This window comes from Abramis brama, assembly GCF_963993115.1.
Source record: "Abramis brama genome assembly, chromosome: 4".
Classification (NCBI taxonomy): domain Eukaryota; kingdom Metazoa; phylum Chordata; class Actinopteri; order Cypriniformes; family Leuciscidae; genus Abramis; species Abramis brama.
In genome coordinates this window covers 45301260-45323732 of record NC_139966.1, presented here as the reverse complement: position 1 = coordinate 45323732, position 22473 = coordinate 45301260, and the positions used below count along the sequence as shown (strand labels likewise).

Sequence of the window (22473 nt, the reverse complement as noted above, 5' to 3'; positions counted from 1 at the left end):
TGCCTGAACAGCTCATTCTATTGATGTAGCGTTTGACCTGGCACTGAGGTTTCTGAAAGCAGCAAGAACTCATTGGGTCTGATGCTGAGCGTTATTGTGTGGTAATAATTAATGTATTCCCTGGCTGGAATTTAATACAGTGTTATTATAATAGTTTGATATTTCGAGTATGGAAGTTTCACATTTATACAGCTTGGTTGCCTTTTATCAGGAGGTCTAGAAAAACAATCCACACCGAGCATCCTAGCCTAAAGGAGACGTTTTAAGAATTTAATCTTATTTTATGGAATCAAGGGGAAAACTACTGGGACAATAAAAACTACTGGGACAACAACTATGAACAAATTCATTATTTTTTCTGGAACTGGCCATAAGCTGATAACCAAAATGGTAGCAATTATGTTGTCACTGCTCTGATAATTAAATCAAGAGAACTACAAAGTAAAAAAAAAAAGCCTAAATATGTTACCTGCCAAGGTAAAACTGCATTTATACAGATATAGTGATCAGATCTATTGCAAGATAAAACATCACTGTTTTTTAAAATCTCTGTGTAAAACATCTATATGTAAAACACCATTGGTTTAAAATACATACGGTGTAAAACAAAATTGGTTTAAAATACAGACTGAAACTGTAATGACAAATTTTCCAATTAATTTAGCCCAAACACCCACAGTTTAAAATATAAGCTTTTTGCTTGCAAAACAGTCACTTTCCAGGGAACCATTAAAAATGTCGCTTTATTTCGATACCTAATCCTGTGTTGTCAAAAGGCTTGTTATAAGCACAGCCAGAGGTCATTGATCAAAAGTCGTACTGTATGGCTAGTGGGCACTACCTCATATGTGCGCCTTTACCTGACCAAAATTAGTTCTACGCTCTGGTAAAAACTTGAATGGTCGTTTCTAAACTTTCCATTTGTATACAATTTGAAGACTAGCCCTGAATTTAATAGTTTTCACATCAACCATTGTGAGTCGGAGTGCTACTATAGTCACTGTCACAAGTACTGTTGTTCTGCTAATGGAAGGTAAGCAGGGGAGTGTTGAATGTACTTACCGCACTACTGCACGAGATGTCTTTCACTTTGAGCCAGGCGAGATCCAGGGTTCCCTCTCCTTTATAACATGACTGTAGCCGGTCCTTAATTCTTTCATTAATTTCTTTCAGAGTGAACACACAGAGAGCCGACTCCTGAGATGATTCCTTGGGCCTCCTTTTTTGTCCTTTGGAGAACACAGCATAAAGGATGTCATCATCGGGTCCTATGCCTAGCGAACGCGCCAGGATGGTACCTGCCTTGGACAGGTAGCCTGCCTGCAGCAGGCGATACTCAACCCCCCCCTTAACGCAACCAAGAGGAACCTCGACGTACGAGTTGAATGCGGTGTCGTCCTTGCAGAGTCGCACCAGTTTGGAAGTGTACACCTGTTCACGTCCGGCTGAGGATGACCCGGTTGTCGGGCCTCCCCCCATTTCGGGCTGCAATGTGAGAAAATACACAAAATTTCCACTGCTAAACCCATAGACATAATAGATGTCAAAGTCTGGAACCACTGTAAATGTATCCGATGGGATTTTAATCATGGAGGCAACAAATTCATCATGGAAGACGTAGGCGAACATCCCATCCTCCTCAGAGTTACGGGTGAGCTTACGACTGGATATTGTCGGGAAGTACTCCGGTCTTCCGTCGACAGCTGTGGCCACAAAAAGCTTATCAGTAGAGGCATCGCTGTATGACACAATGACCCCAAACACGGAGCCGCTTTCGTTGACGCCAGAGAGGTAGTGTTCTTTTTTATGGAAGGGCTCTCCAAGCTTAAAGAGATCATCCAGACGGAGGAGTTTGCAAATACCCTGGTACAGACTGCCGCAGGCCAGCAGCCGGTTCTCGCGGTAGTCCATGAGCAGCATCTTATTGACGTTATTGGTCAATGTGAGTGGTTCGCTACAAGGCTGCACTATACGGGGTGGGTAGCAGTTCCGGTTATCCTCATCTGGACCAGTCTGATGCGACACCTGTACGTCCAGCCCAGGTGAGAGTTTGTAGATGCGATTCACTGCCCCAAGGTACACATTCCCATTTCTGTGGTCCACTGCAAGGTGATTAAAAGTCCATTCAGGGTTCTCTGCCCGGAAGGTATTGTATTCCTCATGTACTCTGGATGCTGCTGAAGGCTGTTGTGGTCTTGTAGCCACAAGGGGAACCAAAAGGACAATAATGCAGCAAGAAAAAGTGAAAAAGTTCCATCTCCTGGTGTGGGAAGCCATTGTCCTGATACCTTACGGGAAGAATGTCTCTGTCCACTACTCGCTACCCGTACTCTGTATCAGTATTCAGGCTTCTCGTGAAGTTGGGGACATTCTGTACCTGCACAGAAAGAAAGAACAAAAGAGTGTTAGCAGAAGATATTGTACATAATGATATTGTAAAGATATATTCCACAATTTACATTCACTGTATCAGATTCTGAGAGGAACGGTCCAAGAAAACAAATTATTAAAGCCACATAACAGTTTTCCAGCCATTTGAAAAAAATGCATGAGTAATTAGAGGGAGAAAGAGATGTGGAAAAAGGCACTCTTGGAGCATGCACAGTTGGCATGAATGGATGCCATTCTCAATGGGATAATGCATTTGCCCCAGGAGTTAACAGCCAGGATGGGCACAATTTCACTGCCTGTGCCCCACCTCACAGCTGGACCTCTGGCCCTCTAATTGATTTTTCTCTTGGTATGCGATTTGCATGCTTGGCTGGTTTTCTCCCATCTTTCCAGATAGCACAGTTCACCTGCTGACACTGCTGAAGGAGTGGCAGAGCTCACAGTCATGCCTGCAATGTTTGAGTAGTGGTGGACCACAGGGCCAATTAGAAGGAAATGCTAATATCTCCACAAAAGACAGGGAGTGGGGGAACAGTTTGCTCCTTATCCTTGAGCAAAATAGGTACATTTTGACACTGTGGTCTGTAGTGTTGAGCTGCACAAATTGTAAAAGTTTGAAAAGAAATGGACAGCAGAGTCTTGCATATAAACACAGTTTTTTAGCTGCGGAGCAAACTAGCAGTGGTATGCTAGGCTGACACTTAACTGCTGAGGTTCACAGCAGATGTGAAAATCACTGCCTAGCTGTTGTAGTGGGCATTAAGACGTTATACAGAGTGAAGGGTATGGACTCCACAGTAATGATTAGCCATTGAAACAGAAAGCAGAGACTCACTAAGGGAGGGAGCGTTAGCCCACTCAGAGGTATAGGAGAGTAATAAAGGGTTCGGTATACTTTCCATTCTGCGCAAGAATAGTCCTACTGCAGCGGTGTTCGTGTGTATGGAAGGGTATGGTTGGAAAAATAGTAGTGTGTGTAATCTGAGCGGTGGGGGATAATGTTTTCTCATAGAAAAATCTAGCAAAGAACCACTTCAAAATACTACAGCAGGTACCATTTACTAGCGATTACATTTAAAGTGGGAAAGAACGGATATGTGAGCCGAGATAAAAACATGCATGAGGAAATGGTGGTCTTGTGAAGCTGAATCAAAACACATTATGACCCCTCGGCTAGTTTGTGGGCTCAAATAGCAGCCAAAAGACGAAATGAACATCCTTCCCATAAAGCAATCATATGCTAAAGTCCTTTCATTAAACACAAATGTACTCTTTTTGACATTTTTCACATAGACAAATCAGCAAGACAATGGGAAACTATGGGAAGAAGAGGGAAATATGGGATCAGGACTTAAAACCGCATCTCCCGTATCGGCTCAATGGACCAGTAGCATGTTTACTAACCATTAGGATATGGCTCCAACAACAGTCTGAAATATTAATATGCAGATATCAAACTATTGTAAAATGCAGCTTGGTTTGCTAGAGGCTTTTCTGTACATGGTTGGATGTTAAGAGCAAGTATCCATGCCAATCCATGGTGGTAAAATATTTAAAAAGGCATCTAGCACTGGGCTTTAGGATCAGCTAATGTGCAAGGTCATCCAAAAACAGGGGTTTATAATTCTAGCATCTTCTCATAGGCTGTTTTAGGAGACTGCCAGTTGGATATAAAACAGCATTCCCAGTGTCTTGAACAGGGAACATGACTTGACCTAAAGCCCAGAGATACTCCAACACTCTAGCACGTTGCCAAAAGAAAAGTTATTCTATTGGAAAGCTTACTTGCAACACACACACACATGGACTGGAGACCACATGCTGAGTAGCCACATCAAAGAGTGCAAATGAATTCATGTTTAATACCACACACAAGCAGCATCTCTGGGAATGTGAGGAAACTGCACATTTAGGGTTTAAGCAGGGAGTGTGTGGTTCACTTGATAAATAATTGTATATTCATGCTTCTCTTTCCAATTCTTTGTCTTTCTAGGATACAAAGTCTCACTTGATGTATTTTCATTCGGTGACCAGGTTGTTTCATTCATGACCTTCTGGTTAAAATGTGCACCAATTGCCAAGCACCATGCACTTCACACTGGGCATCAGTATGGCAAACTGAGTTGACACCAGGCTGCGTAAATCCTGGCTTCAAGTTGGATGGGTTGGTGCTGGCAGTGGTAGACTCACAATTTCCATGCTACTTTTTTGATTTTGAGCTAAACTCAAGGCCATCTGAGTGTCAAATGAAGTCAAGTGAAGATTTCGTAGATCAGTTGGTGGCATTAATTGACAATGGCCAGGAAAAAAAAACAATGGGCAAAGAATAAGCAACTAAATTCATTTAAAGACCCAGGCGTTTGACTGGAGCCTTTCCAGGCTTTGCCAACACTCGACCTTGAATTTCATCAGATGTGTGTGGGAGAGGGTGGGGGTCCAAGGCCATCCGAACAATCCTGAATTTATCCTCCCTGATCTAAGAGCATTATCTCAGAACAGTGCAATTCAACTTTGATTACGGCATGTCACAAAATCTCATACTCTACAGGCAAAATTGCGCATACACACAGACGCTTACACACGCATCCTCCTGTTCGACTTCCATTAGCACAGCCTGCGCTCCTTATCCCACTATGGACAGATGGAGGGATTCATCCTTGATGTAAGTCTGAAGGAAAGGGTGACAGAAGGATGCTAGGAAGAAAAGGAGTTATGTTTACACACTGAGCACATACAGATAAGGGTTTTTAATTATCTACAGCCCTCCCAGAGGGAGAAGGGGCTATGCCTACCAAAATCTGATGGGACTTCAGGATGCTCAAGTGAGAGAGCAACAGAAAGGTCACATTCAACACAAATAATGTATAATGCAGTTAATCTTCAGTGGTGTCAATTAAAATCTTCTAAAATCAATCATACTAAACTCAAATTAAGTGCCGATGGACACATACAATATCAAATTTTCACTACACTTTTTTTTTGGGGGGGGGGATCAATGAATCACTCACAATACGAGCATAAAGAAGCAGAGAGAGGAATTTGTAACCATTACTATACAAACTACTCACTGGCAAGTAAGGTGAGGGTAGTCTCATTTTCAACTGTCATCCCCTCCAAAATGATTATGTGCTGAAGTAGTAGCTACAAACTGTCTTTTTCAGTGTTTATGATGGGCAGCAACCCGCAAAGGTGCAATACCGCCACCTACTATGTTGGAGTATGAACCAGCTACTGGTGCTGGATTATTTAAAATATTATCATGTGTAGTATTAACATATCAATACTTTTTTTTTATATCACAGTTATAGTCAATACCAGTATATTGCAACACCCCTACATCGAATTGTATGCAGAATGCAAAAGTATATTATGATACTCATCACATCATCATATAAATAAACAGGATAATTTTGTAAACTAACAGCAAAATAGTAATGTCCCATTCCTGTGATGCTATCTGAAACTTTTCATGTGAAGGTCAAAGTGACGTTAGCGACAGTATATTGAATTGTCATTTTAAAAAAATATTATTATATGTTTTATATGCGCGTTTCTGATGCTGTGAACTTTTCATGAACTGATGTGGTGTTTGATGTTTGCATATATCAAACTTACTCAGTATTTACAGAATTCATCAAAACCACAGCTCTCCCAGAATTGTGGCATTTCAAAGCAATGGATTGAGACCAAACACCGGTCAGACAAATCCAGTGGATCTGAGAGACATGTTGACATCTGCCTGTCCTCGCTCTCTCTCCCATTTTCCTTCTTTCTATTTCCTCCCTTGCTCTGATCAGAGGGACCATAATCCTCCACAGCAGCTCTCGGTTCAAACAGACTCTGTCAAACGCTTTCCATCCATCTTCCTCTCCCTCACTCACACACACACATACACAAATCACTTCCCTTCTCTTTTGCACACAAATGCACTTCTCCCCTCACACACCTTTATCAAACGAGTCAGGTTCTTTGTGTTTGTCAGGGGGTGTTTCTGCCTTGAACTGGCACGCATCTCCTGCTGACCATAAAAAAAATACTGCAGTCCGCTGTACTAGCTCTCACATACAGATTCACATGGAAATGATAACCAACTATATAAAGATAAGCACACAATCATGAACAGAATCACATTAACATATACCTTCCATTTCCTACTTGGTCCACCCACTCTCTATATCTCCTGACGCCCATTGTCATGGGTGTTGATTGTACTGAATGTTATCTCCTCCGATAAAGATGTTTTGATTCTATTAGGAGGTAAATTGAAAAGAAACTGATCCTCATTGTGAGGATCCTGTTATTAGGTTAGACTCCAAGCTTCTTCCTGTTGCTGTCTGCCATGTCCAGCTCACCATATTTAACAAATGTCTTATTTATCACTCATTACTATGAATAGATGATATCTTTTATTCAATTAACCAATGACTTAGGAAGACCACAAAGCAGTGATTGGATGGGGAAATAAAATGTATTTTAAAGGGATAGTTCACTCCTGAACTATCCCTTTAAACAAGAACTGGAACCATTGTGTGTCATTCCAGAGGCTTTAAATCCTCCTTTTCTTCATTAGAGACTCAGCCCAAAAGAAGACGCAGATTATCAAGTACAAACAACCATGTAAAATACACTGATGTAAGAACAAAAAAAGCCTCTCTGACAGTCAAATGAAACGCTTAAGTCATAAAGCCGACTGTGCATTATCAAAGTTGGACTAAACAGCCATCCATCCATATGATATACTGGTCAATCACTACTCTTAAAAAAAATAAATTCTCAGCTAATTCTAACCAACTGTATCTCTCAAACTCTCAGATGCCACTGAAAAGCCTTTAGACAAGGGATGCACTGATATGAAAATAAAAATAAAAATTGATAACCGATGATTCTTTATATTTGAAAGATGATACTACTGATATATTGGCCGATAAATCCAAATCTTTATATGCTAATTTAAGGCCTGATTACAATTTTATGTAAGCTACAGACTTGTGTGCATGTGTTGCACTTAACTGCATTTTCATTTTTGAAGTGATTCCTTTTTGAAGTGATTCCAATCATATTTCAAGCAATTTAAAACCATCATGGTGATGAGTGTGCATTTGAAGTGTCTCCGCTGAAGGAAATAATCAATTAGGCTATATATCGGCTTTAAGATATCGGGCAAATTCTCTTATCAGACCGATAACATTGAAACTGATCATATATCGGCAAGATGGCTGATATATCTTGCATCCCTACTTTAGACAAGAGACCCTGATCCTGTAGACAAATCATGTCTATTCTCAACATGTTCCACATTCCCTCAGTCTCTCTCTTCACCTCCAGATATGAGACGAGGGAAGGGACCCACATCCTTGGTCAGTCACACCACGTTAGAACTGCATATTGAAACTTTCATGTGCTCTCTACTGTCTTTTCTATGTACTTTCTCTCTGCTCACTCTGAAAACTAATCAAGTAGTGTGTGGAAAAGTTCAATGACATTCATGAGAGGTCACCTCTCAGTGTTTAAGAGGGTCTTATTTATGATCCCAGCACTTGCTGTGAGACAAATGCACAGTTCAGCACCTTAAATCAAGATGTTAGCCACTTCTAGCACAAATATATTCAGCACACTAGAGTTTCAGAGCAGTGCTTTGCTGCTGCTGAAACTGCAGCGTTAAAAGAAAAAGAAAAAATACATTTTAGCTGAGTTGTGAGATTATAAAATGCATGTGAAAAGAGAGAAAGACTGCAGTGTGAAATATTGCCAACAAATGGCACAGCAACTGTGTGCATGTAAATAAATAACATGCTGTTCAAAATAAATAAAATAATCATGTATTCAAATAAAATTTAACTGATTTTTAAATAAAACTTTAAAAATCAATTAAATTAAAATAATATACATGTAACAAATCAATTAACAATAAATTAAATATATACTCTACAACAAAGTGGAAATATAAAACTCACATTACTGCACAACATATGCAAGACATGAACATGCAGGTATAACACTGAATGCATAACTCAGAACGCACACACCACAGAATACATGTGTGATCAGCAGTGAGGGACAGGGTGTCGATGAGGGGGGTGTGGATTTGATTTCTCACCCAGACTGAAGGCTTTTCCCTTCAGCTTTCCTCAAAGCAATCCTGGGGCGTTTCAGAGCCACTGATGCAGATAATAAATCAGAGATCATAAAAGTTCATTTTCCACACAGCGGAGTCAGTAATACAGTGCTGATGTGTGCTGGGCCAGCCTGAGGGTGGGGTCTGCCTGTCATCACTGCATGCCAAATTTCATCAACTAAAGGAAAGATGGTTAAAGGTTTCAGCTGACTTGAGCTTAGTTTTGTCTTCAATAATGATCGTGGCTAGATGGCAACAGCTGGCTCTAGAACAGTAACTGAACAGACTCTGTTTTAGCCTAAAGGCAAACTGCCACAGTCAGAGTGAACTGAATAATGAAGTATGGAGGACCTGCATGTAAAAAAAAAAATCAGATATGATCTCTGAAACTAAAAGCCAACACAGTCCACATCAAGAAAGACGAGGGAGACACTCATTTACTCATTTGGGAAACAAATTTCAAATATCCGAATACATGACCTTGTCGTTGTTAGTGCCATGCTCTACAAGCTGAACTGCAGCTGACCCATCTAGAACTGGTTTACACACAGTATTAATACGCAATCTCCCCCAATACAGTCCAAACAGTGTTGGATGAACTGGACCTGGAAGATTAACTTCTTAGACATGAATGCCTGATAATCACAAGCTTTGGACTGATTATTATAAACCGTTAAACTGTGTTTTTAATTTGTGTGTGTGTGTGTGTGTGTGTGTGTGTGTGTGAGAGGGGGGATGGAATAACCATGGAATTGAGGCCCTGATACACACCACTGGCTTCAACACTGGTAATCCAACTTACCCTCCCAGTCTCCACACACACTAATCATCTCAGTGTTCCTTAAGTGAAATCTTGGATTAAGTCTTCCTCCTAGAATTTTCCATTCAAAAGTGTCAGAACTCTCATGCATTTCTGTGAGTGTCCAGGTAAATTTAGCTAACTATTCCTCAAAATAAGCACATGAAATGTGGAAAAGATTCTGCAGATTTCATCTGGAGCTTGTGATGAGCATATTGTTCCAGTGCCGTTATCATTTCAGGTGTGGTGTGGACTTCCCTGTTCTCATACAATTAGAATGATTATTAAAACTTTGTAGCTAAAATTATTATTAAATTTATCATCTTTATCACATTGGCTGTGAATGGCCTTTAGGACTGGGCATAAGCCCTTGCCATAAATCATGAAGCCTCTTCCCTCTTGTTGGCGGTGATCTGATGAGGGTGGACACTAGGGCTGAACGATATTCTGTTTTAACATCGACATCGCGATGTGCAAATGAGCGATAGTCACATCGCCGGAACATGCGATGCGAAGGGTAACGTTAGTAGCACCCATAGTGTAAGAGAACGGTAGCACACAGTAAACACTAGTTTGTTGTATGGCTTTTTGCTGGGGTGACATACGCGTTCCGCGTGCCTGCACAGTGATTGGTTCGCTGTGCCGCGCTCACGCTCACAGCCAACATTCACTGGCAATCCTATAGCTAAAAATGCGCGACGAAGAGGATCCTCCGCAACAAAATCAAAATCAGCTATTTGGGACTAGCCTATTTCGTCTACAAAGAGGATGTTGACCAAAAAGAGGTAGGCTACTTTGCTGGAGTGTTATAAAGTCGTGGATGGTTGTCTTTTTAAAAAAATCGTTTCGTGTTCGCATTTATGAGGAAAAAACAATGTTACGTGACATTATGGACGCGTCACGCGACTGTTATGAAAGCCGCACTAAAAGACGGCTTTAAAACTTTCACAGAGACCTCAAACAGAAAGCACAAAGCCTTTCTTTAAAACGAATTTCGTTTTGTATTAATTGTATCTTAATTTTAATCAGTATTTCATTATCCAATTTTCTGGATTTAATAAATAGGGCCTAGCCTAAAAATTAAATATAGCAGCCAGCGCCTGAACTGGAGATTAAGCTATCATCCATGAACCGAAACTCAGCATAAAAGGTAGTCTACTCGCCTCACACACATAAAAATAACAATAATAATAAAAAAAAATAGAAATATAACTATTATCTACAGAAGAACCATTAAAAAAAAATGTAATCTGTATGAAAAGTGCATTTCTCCCGATCACTGCTGCGAAGATCGCGAGTCAGTAGAATTGTCAGCTTCATCTTTACAGAAAACACTTGTTTATTAATAAACAATTAAAATGACTCACTGTAATATTTTACATATTATTAATCATTACTTTTGCTGGTTCTAGGTGCCGTTTACATGAACGCGTCACTGAATCAGCACAGAAAACATAATTTTTCGGGTCCTAGAACCTGAAGAATGTTAGGTCCTGTGTAGAACGTTCACCGAATTCTGAGAGAAAAATGTTTCTGGAATAAAATATTAAGTGGCCTTTTTGTCACTTGTAATGAAGCTTGCTTATTAGTGAAATTATTAATAACATGGAATGGTAATTATTGACTTTAGCCTGGATTGATGGCTCGCAATATCGCGATATATATCGTTGGGAAAAAAATATCGCAATGTAATTTTTTTCCCAATATCGTGCAGCCCTAGTGGACACACTTTAGGAACATGACTGCTGAATTCTAACACACTTAGGCTAAACTGCACTAAGACCCTGTCAGTAGCTTTTCCTATTAAATCTAGCACTCAGAAAGCAGATGTGTGCAGATTCAAAGCCTAAAATAAATTACTGCCCCATCAGAGTCAATTGAACACACTGGAATGGCTTGGAACCACATTGCAATTGCCAGTGAGGCTGCAAAGCACAGTTTTAAAGAATCTGTCAGCTCCACCACTGTTCCAGGAGAAAACCCATTTTCTTACAGACTCACACAAGTGATAAATCATCACCTCCACATTAACTGTGAGACCAAAGGGAAGAATGGACAGAGGGAGAGAGAATAGAGATGAGAACAGTTTCCCAAAAGGTCACAAGAAAAGCAACTAAAATTGTTCCTCTAGCAAAGACAAAAAACATTGCGTCTGTGCATATTACAGCTTGAAACGGCAAGAGACGAATCAAGTAACAGTAGCAACACAACAGTCAACAATGTCAGTTGGTATAATCATAAGGCAGCAGAGAGTTTAAGAACAAGGTGACAATATTTGTATGCTTGGATTTTTATTGGATTTCTCCTCCCCATGCAAAAATTACTTTGTATTTCAAGACTGTTTATATTAGAGCTATTGTGATAATTACAGTTGTTTTTTGAAGAATCATGCTGTGAGTCAAGTCAATATCCGCTTGTGTCAAGTCTTATGAAGTTATTCTGATAACACATTATTCAGACAACCATAGCCGTTAAATTACTGCTAAGAATTAGTTCAAGAAATGACTCACTCATTTAGAGGCATTTTGGAGGAATTACATCAAAAGTGTATGAGTCATCAATATGACTCTCTCGCTCTCTGTCTCTCTCACACACAAAAGCATTTTCAATGCATTATCCTTTGCTTCCTACTCCAAGGCTCTACAGTCCAGATATGACCATAAAGGCAAAAGCAACCCTATCCCACAAAAAAATTATTACTGTCTGCACTATGGTCTCCCGGTCACACCGACTTTCAATAGCACCATTCAAGTGCTGATGATAAAGACATTTGCATGAGCGCACACACAGACCCACAAGCTTGGTAGCGTGAGTGAAGATGTCACACTGGTAATGGCCTGGAGGCAAACCATCATGGGTGTCATATGTAGAGATAATGAAGAATGAGGCGCACACAGAAGTTATCTTTGATGAAGGCTGACCGTGATGTGCTCACTTCCATCCATATGCGTGCGAGTAGACAGATGAGCTATTGTCCACCGCTGGTAGATTACACATCACTCTACCGTCACAAGTGGCTACAAAAACATATGCAGACGAGTCTCATCAATATGCATTTTATACAAATCAAATGCAAATTCGGTCCGTGGTTGTTGGTGGACTCATTTTCTGAACTTTTTGCCACAACTTTCTCATTGAACGAGCTGCGGGTGCCACTGCGCCCAGCCTTCTGCTCCTGGCCTGACGCCAGCGCTCTTCTCCTCATCTGCGTGCAGGAGTCGGGACAGGAAGATAGCACTCCATTCTGTTTTCTATTTACCTTCCTCCCTCGCTCTGTTTGTCAGAGCCCTTGGCGTAAACACGGAAGGCTGCTTTCGAGTCCTTTCAGCAGGGGGCTCCTGTGGTTTGTGATGAAAGAAACGTAATCCATTCCTCTTTTCTTTCCCTTTCTGCAGTTGGTCAGGCTGTTTAGTTTGATTTTCTACATGCTTAACCACGTCACATTTCTTGTGCGAGTGAATCCGAGGGGTCTGGGTGAGCATGCATGACTGTTCCCCAGAAACTAAATCACAGTGACACTGGAAATAACCTGTGCATTTACCATGTTTATCTTCCCTTTTTACTCTAAGAGGATGTTCCATTCCAAAGCACAGCAGTGACATGAATCACCCTGACAAGATTCAAATATCACCTTCAATCATGTTAAGCTGTGCCAAGTAAAATAACTTTTAAGCACATCCAATGAGGGCTTGAAAACGTTTAACTTGAAGGTGATGGAAAAATACAGGATGGCAGGGGCACAAAATGCTGATGAGGAGGACCGTGCAACAGCTATAATTCCTTGTCTGCATCCCTGAAATGATACAGCACCATTCATAATCCTGAAAAATGTGTGGATTCCTATAAAGGAGAAATAATTAACACTCAATTAACAATCAACTCAGCATATCCGATATCTGATTATTCAATGGATGACAAATGAACCATGCTGATTTATGGAATGAGTTCAATGACCATTCACCTTGAATTTTATCACTGCCCATGATGACAGGACTCACTGGCGCCCTCTAGCCCACACTGCAGTTGTGATTTGTATGTGTATGTGTGATGAGGTACATTAAGAGGGATAATGGAGCTAAAAAGTCATGTTTCCATGGGAACACTTATAGATGTGTGAGTGGGTGGCTGAGGGACTGAAGCTCACTGATACAACGGAGATGCCTAATGCACAGAACACAGAGAAAGAAAACCACATAGACATTCACAGATTGGATACACAAATGCAACTGCAGACATACAGTACACACTGCCGAGCTTCAATGCATCTGTTATATAGTAGGCTACAGACATTTACAACATGGTTGCAGTTTGCTGAATGGAACCTGTGCCTACAGAAATCAAGACAGCGAAAAACATGTTGGTTTGTTTAGTCCAATGCTTACTGTCAGGGTGAATTAAACCTTACCTTGGCAACTCAGAATGCACAAACGTCAAAGGCAAATGTACCATACTTTTATCTCCCAGACAAAATGCTAAACAGATTGAAACCAAAGTCAACAAGAAGTCGACTCGCCTCAAATCACAAGTACAATTCCCTGAAGGGTCAGGGACACAATCTTACTTCAAAATAAAAAAAAATATTCTGACACCACTTTAAAACCGAGATTTGAGGATGTTTCAAACAGCAAGTTCACCTACAAAAGAAATGAGATATGTATGCCTGTCTGCAGGTTTCAAATCATTTCTCGCATCTGAAACAAAACTAATTTATTACCTGTCACGCATGGCTTAGCAGAAGCAAATATAAAAGCCAGCATAGAGGGATGTTTTCAATATTATCCTCGTGGCCTAACCCCTGGGAAGATCTGCACCAGAAATACTTGGTTCTGCTCTTTTTCCTCAGGTATATTACTGAAACTACACTGAGGAGAGGTTATATCACCAAGTTCATCATAGCAAAATTTTCCACATTTGGAACAACATAACCCCAATTCACAATGACACTGCATTGGCGGCTGCTAGTAGTGGCATGTGTCTGCTGTGTAACAGGGCATGGCGTGAATCCAAATTTTTTTCAGCAACCCTCATTGAAATCCAATGACTTTCAGTTGCTTTTCTGCCCCAAAATAATTGTCAGTGTGAACAGAGTTAAGTGCACAATGCTGTTAGTTCATAGATTTGAACATAACCTTTGGGTTAGCCTACTAGTCCTGATGTTTAGTCTAAGATCACAAGGCATGTGGGAATAAAGTCTAACATTGAAATTAAACTGCAACACCACATAAACATCAAATCCAAAGCTTTCTTATTATATTTCCATTGCTGGATTATCTGCACCACACAAATGAGGTGCTAGTGAAATTTACAACCAACAGGCTTGTACTGTAAACACAAGGATTAAGTTGTTAAAAAAACAAACAGCCATTTTGAAAAGATGACAAAAACAGGGGGTTGAAAAAAGCAGATATAAGCAAACACGGACAGCCTGTAGTTTCGTAATGGGACTCACATGTACCACAGTGGTGACAGGAAGCTGAGTTTCTCACTTGTGGAAATCACTCTCTCCTCATTATCCACAAAGACACAGGCGCTCACGTACGCACCAGCACGCACACGCGGTGGGACGTGGGGGACGCACAGCGGGGGTCTATTCTGAAGATGTCACAAGCAGACAGAACTGTCACTCACAATTCACACATTTACCTACAGATCCCATCCAGTTGCACACAGAACTGCACATGACATGAGCATATGGTCATATGCACGGACAGATCTGCAATGTTCTCGCTATGTTCCTAACATAAATATTTACTGTGCAAATAAACTGTTCTGCCAATGCACAAAACAGATCCAGGTACTAAGTTCATTTACTTCCCACAGAAACATCACGTTACATACATAAAAGGACAAATTTCGATGACGCCAAACACGTGTCTGTTGCTAAACTAAAACAAATAGTGGGATGATAAGTCGTAAAAACTGTTGTAGTAACCAAACAGAAGGGTTTGGTACATGGTTCATTTGTCCAACCGCACACACGCAAACAGGTTTTCACCAGGCCAGTAGAGGGAAACATTCAAGCAGAGTCTCATTAAGCACAACAAGATTACAAAAATTGATTTTTCTTCCTCTAAGATTCCTGTTGGCTATTGTGTCTTACCGAGTTGTTCGAATGAAACACATTTTTACTCAAAGCTCATGCAGTTCAAGATCAGTTTCCCAAAGTCAACTCATCAAGCCGCTATTTAATTGGATAACAGGGTAAAGATACACTTGCTCTCACAGTACACAGAACAACAGATGTATAAACTCCATACACGGTTTAAAAAAAAAAAAAACGTAGAAGAGATAACCAAAGCCATTATTCTCACCATAACTGCATCAGTTCTGGATCACCCAAAAAGAACAATAGCCAAACTTCAATACAAATTAATAATAAATATTTCACTGGAGGGCAATAGCAAAACTTAAACATGGTTGGCCAATCAGCAACCTATAAGAACAGAGAAAGCGGCTCTTCCTTTGAAAGAACAGAGAGAGTCATTCACCAGTTTCCAAACCAGTCATTCAGCCTCATCTCAACTGCTCGTTCATACTCTAGTGCATGTGAACACACACTCTAGTGCATGTGAACACACACTCTAGTGCATGTGAACACACACTCTAGTGCATGTGAACACACACTCTAGTGCATGTGAACACACACTCTAGTGCATGTGAACACACACTCTAGTGCATGTGAACACACACTCTAGTGCATGTGAACACACACTCTAGTGCATGTGAACACACACTCTAGTGCATGTGAACACACACTCTTACATGCTACATATCTGCTCAATACAGTGGACTCATTCTAACAACTATGCCATTTCTAATATTTTAATAATATAAAGTACTGTCTCTCTCACATTATTAATAATGCCATGTTTTCATTCTATGCATCCCATATTCCCTTCAATTTCCAAGTTTATCTCTCAACTACAGCCAAGAAGAGAAAGACTTTGAAAAATGTCAACATTATATTCATCCTTGCTGATAGCACTGCGTTTAAGGTCTCTTAAAGCTCTCTGGGGGCAAAGAGACTAGCAGACTGTCAAGCATTCAAGGCTGAAACGCCACTGGAACACGATGAAATGATTAAGTTTCGTGTTTTATCACAGTCTGATAGTACTTGCTGTTTCTCCTTGAAACTCAGGGGCACCCTGACTGCACTGAGTGCTTAACGCATTCATCTACACCTACACTTTATACAAACGAATGAACAAAAAACTGCCATATTGTTGCCTCTCGACTGCATGCCAATGCAAACACATACTGCCATTCACCTATAGCTTTTTGCTCTTGAAAGGCAAGCCACAACTGCCAACATGCAGAGACAATCCTTCACTCACTGCACAAAAGCCCTGTCTTAGCCTCTAAAGAGAACCAAATCCACTCGGTTCACAAAAGCTAAAATACTTCATTAACACAATCTTCATGAATTCATAATTTATACACAAACCTCAAGACACAGTCAGCGTCTGTGAACACTGTGAAGTCCCACTATGAATGGAATCCTTCGTGAAATATCACTCACCACAAGCAAGTGAACTCTTCCGATTACTTTATATTCCCGTACAAACCCCCCAGACTCACACCCTCAGCCGAGTATAACAAAACTGTTCAGGTTGAAGTCAGTGAGAAACTGGCAATTAGAAGGTTTGCAAACAGCAGTGATGCATTACTGAAGATGATACTCATTTCCACAGCTGTGAGGGCAGAAGACATGTAATGTGTTCAACGGACAGACTGAACATCAGAATGTGTCCTCAGCTGATCTCGGCTGCATTGAGGCAGCCATAAGGGTTTGCAGGTGTGTTGCTTTGAGACAAGACAATGGCTCAAATGGTCAACGGACCCCTCGGTGAACAGAGTCATGACATTACTGCAGCTGCCCCTGATTTCACATGCAAATTAGGGTAAAACTCTTTATCCAACCATAATTACATCTCTCTATGTAAACAGAAGATAGATAGATAGATAGATAGATAGATAGATAGATAGATAGATAGATAGATAGATAGATAGATAGAACCACCATGGGCGCGTAAAACAGACCGCTGTTTTGATGACCCTGATGAAATAACTGAAAATTACGCACGATTACGGGGAACCAAGGTGTGCCAAACAGTATGACACACTTCGTATCTGCAAATAGCACGACAATTGCCAGAAATGCTGAGGGTAAAATCTCACACATGATGGCCAGCCGCTCTTTCTCCACCCTGTGCCGACAGGTAAAGCGCGCGCAGAGAGGAAGCGCTCACGCACGCGGCTCACAGAGAACAAGTTGCGCTCTCGAGTTAACGCGAGCGCGGCAGCCGCGTGCCAGTAACGGGCTCTCTCTTTTATTGCTTTAGACTTTTAACAGTGCTGTGTGTAGCGTTTAATCTCTGGCCAGCCATTCAGAGTCTTTCCAAAATAGCGCTTTAGCGGAGAAACATGTGCGTAAAATAATGAATAGCATGCGAATTGCGTCAACTCCACTTTCTATCATAAATCACGCCTTGAGACTGATGTTGTGACAAACTGTAATAACAATCTTATAATCTTAAGTCGTATAGGTACAGATCAGAGAAAACTAAAAATTGTGTCATTAACTTAACCTCATGTTGTTCCGAACATGTCTGACTTTCTTCCGTGGAACACGAAAGGGTGTAATGCACAATATTAGGGACTGACAGCCTTAATAATCATACAATAAAAGTGAACGGAGACAGAGGCTGTCGTTATGCCCAACATCTGCTAACCAGAAAGTAAAAGGGCTTTGGAACAACGTGAGGTTGTTGAGCAAACGTTGACAGAAAATAATTTTTGGGTGAACTATCCCTTTAAGAGTCGTTGACAGTCTATGCGCTTATGTGCTTTCCATAAAGAATTGCATATCTTAAAACTGCAGTATAAAAATCTCGATAGCCTATGCTGTTCCTAGTTTTAAACGATAAAAGCTCCAGAGAGTAAAATAACACAATCCAGTAACGCACGGGTGCGGATGGTGCATTGCCCTCCTCACAGCACGCCCTTATACTACATAGCAGGTAACACGCCTCGCTTACCTACCTGCTCAAATAACATTTCCCAGTCGCTATTCCGTTAAATAACAAGTTGAAGATGTAAAACACCAATCCTGTTATACGGTTGTCCCGTGTCAAGCGCTTACCTGTTCTCGCTGCGTATTTCACCTCACCGCCGCAGTCGCGCTCACACTGCGGATGATGGGCACCTTCACAGGAATCCCAACTCACTTACTCCACAAATACAGCCAGACGCCCTTTAAAAACACTCGATTCGCTGTGTTTGAGAGTATCACAGACACTTATTGTTATCGCAAAGATCCTCCGCGTTAAATTTCCTCAGGCAGAAACGACAGACGAGCTTCAGAATCCCATCAACGACTAAAGCTGAAGCGCTGGCGAGGTGACCGTTAAAACTGCCGCTCGTGCTGTAGTTTCCATCATGACGTGCTGATTGACAGAATTTAAAGCGCGCTAAAACGGCAACTGGAACTCCGCGTGCAGAAGCAGAAGCAGCTGTGGGAACGCGCCGTGTGCGCTGCAGTCGATCAGAGCGGCTGTTTCGGAGTTTGCTGGTTCGCAGCTGACTCCCAAGTACCAGAGGAGAGGCGTGAGTCAGTGGCTTTCTGCTGAGACGCAGCGACTGTCTTGTTTTACAAACCCTCCTGACTCGCCCGCAGTGACATCCCGAATCTGGCCGCTGATTGGGCTAATTGTAAAATCTTATTGGCTGCAATCAGCGCGCGCGGCTGGCATGAATGAGGCATATGCTGCGCCCCAATGTCTTTTAATGTGTTTATAATGCATGCATTACACCGTGGAACGGATTTGGGGGAAACACGCGGCTGAACATAATACTGCGGACAGAACGCTCTACGGATTTGAATATCTAATCAGCAAGATCAGTTGGAGATGGAGATTAGGATGTTAACATGCAAGACAAACATTTTGTCAGGAGATTAGCTTTACACCAATTTATTTACGCTTATTATTTTATTCATCGGAGATAAATCAAAATAAATATTCGCAAATAAAACAAAAACAAGCCAGACGGTCAAATTCATTAATAAACGTATGAAAAGAAGGTGGAAATGTTATAAATGTTTTATAATCGCATTGCAGAAACAGGTTTATTTGATTTTTGGCTACGTGCATTACTTTCTTAACCAACAATCTGACGAACTTTTCCACCTTGCTGTATATGAAGCAAAATACTGGTTGGCATCATAGGTTGATTCACTGCAATATTCCTGAACGCAAAGCACTCAAAACACTGCATCACAGCTCCACCTGCAGGCGAATACAGTACTGCATGCATATTCCACCTGCGACCCTGCCACAGACAAACCCTGGTCCTGAAGGACACCAAACTTCACATTTCGGATGTCTCTCTTATTTGAGACTCGTTTCAGGACATAACGCCTCTAATAATGAGCTAACGAGTTGAAACAAGTGTTTTTTGATCTGGAAGTGGGACCAGTCATTCATTTCTAAAGACAATAATCATTGGATGTCTTGTGTTCATTCATTTGTTCAACCCTGAAGACAGCAGTCAGTTCAGATCTGAGATGTTTGTTTGTTTGTACGAGGCTGAAATGTAAACCAGGCATGTGTTGATCTTTAAAGTGTATACGTAAACTCTTCACCCCAGTTGTTTTTAAACATTTTAATTGTTTTTTATTATTATTTGACCTAATTGGCTTGTTTAACTAAACTGATTTACAAGCACCATGTGAGTTATTTCCTAAATTCAAGGTGAGCAGTACAAGAGAGGTTTGCATGTATTGATGACCCGTGGGAATATTCAGAAATTCCCAGTCCGGTGCCAGGTATTTGGAAGGACGAACTAATAAACTTTTAAAAGGACGTGGTGGTGTTTTGGATTAGGATTGGGTGTTTAAATGTCTAATTACTTGGGGATAGCAAAGATGCTCTGGTCATCCAATGGGTCGATTCTTCCCAATTATCCAATTTAAGTGAATAGTTGAAGAAAGTGGTAAGTTTGTAGACAACTTAATGGCCTTGTGCATGCTTTGCATAAGCTGTAAAAAATAATGAATAGATTTTAGGACATTTAAATACAAGCAAACTGAGGAATCAATCTTAAACGACCAATAATCAATATACACGTCTTTGGTATAATGATGATAAATGTACAAGCTGTGCTGACCTGTACGGATACAGTTCTAAAGTCTCTCTCTATATGATATACATTATCATATATTATATGATATACATTTAGGAACGCTAAAACAGGGAACATAAAAGTTCATGACTTCTATTTTTCAGGCTTTATTGTTTGATGAATTGTTTATTAAATAATAGAGAACTAGCAATATATAAATGGTAAGCTGATAACCAATGAAACTGAACAAAATTCTATACTTTGTCTAAATAAATTACAAAAACTTGAAATTAATAATTTTAAATGATGTTAAATGTAGGCATCACAACATTAAAATATATTTTTTAAAAATGGATAATCATTTTGAGATTAGCTAAATACTTTGTTTAAAAGTGTTAATTATAAGCATGTTAAAGATTATCTTCCAACGCTGACTTAATCTAAAAGTAAAAATAGTGTAAAATTAGCATATACAATGAAAGATCCAATTTCAGCCTTAAAACACACTCACAATAAATCAACCCCCCCAAAAAATATTACCAATAACCGATATGGTACAGATACCATTCCTAGCAATAATAACAATAATAATGTAATAAACTAATAAACTAAGCGGCATGATTCCATGCAACTTCTTCACAATGATGATTAAAAATATATGCACACATTTATATAACAATGATAAATTATAGGCTAGAACTGCAGTGTCTGACAACATTTTCTCTGTGAACATTTTATATCCAACTGTGAATGAAGGAGATTAGGAAAGGACGACTGCAAAGTCAAAGTCATCTGTTATAAAACAAAGGGATTATACTATTGAAAGAATTGTCATCTGTAAAGAACATTGACCTTTTTGTAAATCAATGCAGAGACAATGAATCAACATTGAATATGTCTGTGAAAACACCAAAGTTCCATTGTACAATTGGGCGCCATTGATTGAGACGGCAGAAGGGTCAACTTTGTAATCTGTTACACTTCTAGCCCTTGTCCCAGTGGCTGGGACCTGTCCGATAAAATTAATTTAAAAGACAAAATAAACACACAAACAATTTGTCAGTTTAAACAAACGTTCCACAGTGGAATTAAAACAGATCTGGACCCCGATACTGACCATTTTTCTGTCAGTCTGATCAATAGACACGGTGTAGACAGGATGTGGACCAGAGGAAAGGCCATTGATAAGCACAGCACGACAATGTCAAACTATAAAGACAAGTAAAACGAGTGGCGGCATGGTTTATTTCTGAAAGTTTACTTTCTCAAACCGTCACAGATACTGTATGTTTTACTAATTACATCGTTTATTATGCATAAACATCTTGTAATGAAATATTTTGCCTTCACATGACAGAGCATGATCTAGTCCTCTGTCAAGCAATCAGTGTTTCCAGTGATTTTCTGTCAGTTACTCTAGATAAGAATCTAGTTAAGATATATTATTCCTGTTCATGACAGAGAGGTACAATCTAGCATCGCTCAAATGATCAGTGTGTGTGCAATGAAGTAGATTTAAAGTTCATAAATTTCTCTCCGCTGACACCTGCAGATAGATTCCTCAGACAGGTTGAGTCTGCTGAGGAATGATCAATAACATTGAATGGAGTGTTTGAGGCCTAAAAAGAACAGGATGAAGGAAGCGAAGCATGAGGGTGACTCATGTTATGTCCTTTTTGGGTCCTCAAGTTTGTGTTAGTGTATAAAAGAGAAATAGAGGTCAGCTTAACAGTCTAAAAACACAAACGAATCAGCTTACATTTTACACACAATATGGTCATTTAATGCATCTAATATTGCACTGCCAATAAAAAAATTCACAGTTAACTGTTGCGTCTTTCCTGAATAAATTGAACGAATTGAACGTCTTTTGAACGAATTAGGCGAGTGAATCATTCAAATCAGTCGCTTACTTGTTTCATTCCTGAATGAATCAGTGTTTGTGAACAAACCAGTTCAGTAAATGATTTAATGATTCACTCAAAGACAGTGGCTGCCTCTGAAATTGCATAGTTACTATATAGTAGGTGGAAAACATGTGACAAAA

General features: G+C 40.2%; 1 protein-coding gene across 2 annotated transcripts in view; it reads right to left on the bottom strand.

Annotated features, from left to right (window-relative positions):
* Positions 1-18978, bottom strand: part of plxna4 (plexin A4) — a 201461-nt gene extending 182483 nt beyond the window's left edge. Inside the window, exons 1-2 of one of the 2 annotated variants that reach the window (XM_084111368.1) lie at positions 18448-18978; positions 1063-2377 (exon numbers count right to left, since the gene is read on the bottom strand). In XM_084111368.1, the coding sequence (XP_083967494.1) occupies positions 1063-2277 (1215 nt within the window). In that variant the 5' untranslated portion in view covers positions 2278-2377; positions 18448-18978. Of the gene's footprint in view, positions 1-1062; positions 2378-14754; positions 15009-18447 lie in introns of those variants that run through there. The other variant, XM_084111369.1, reaches the window with a different exon arrangement.
* Positions 18979-22473: the final 3495 nt, after the last annotated feature.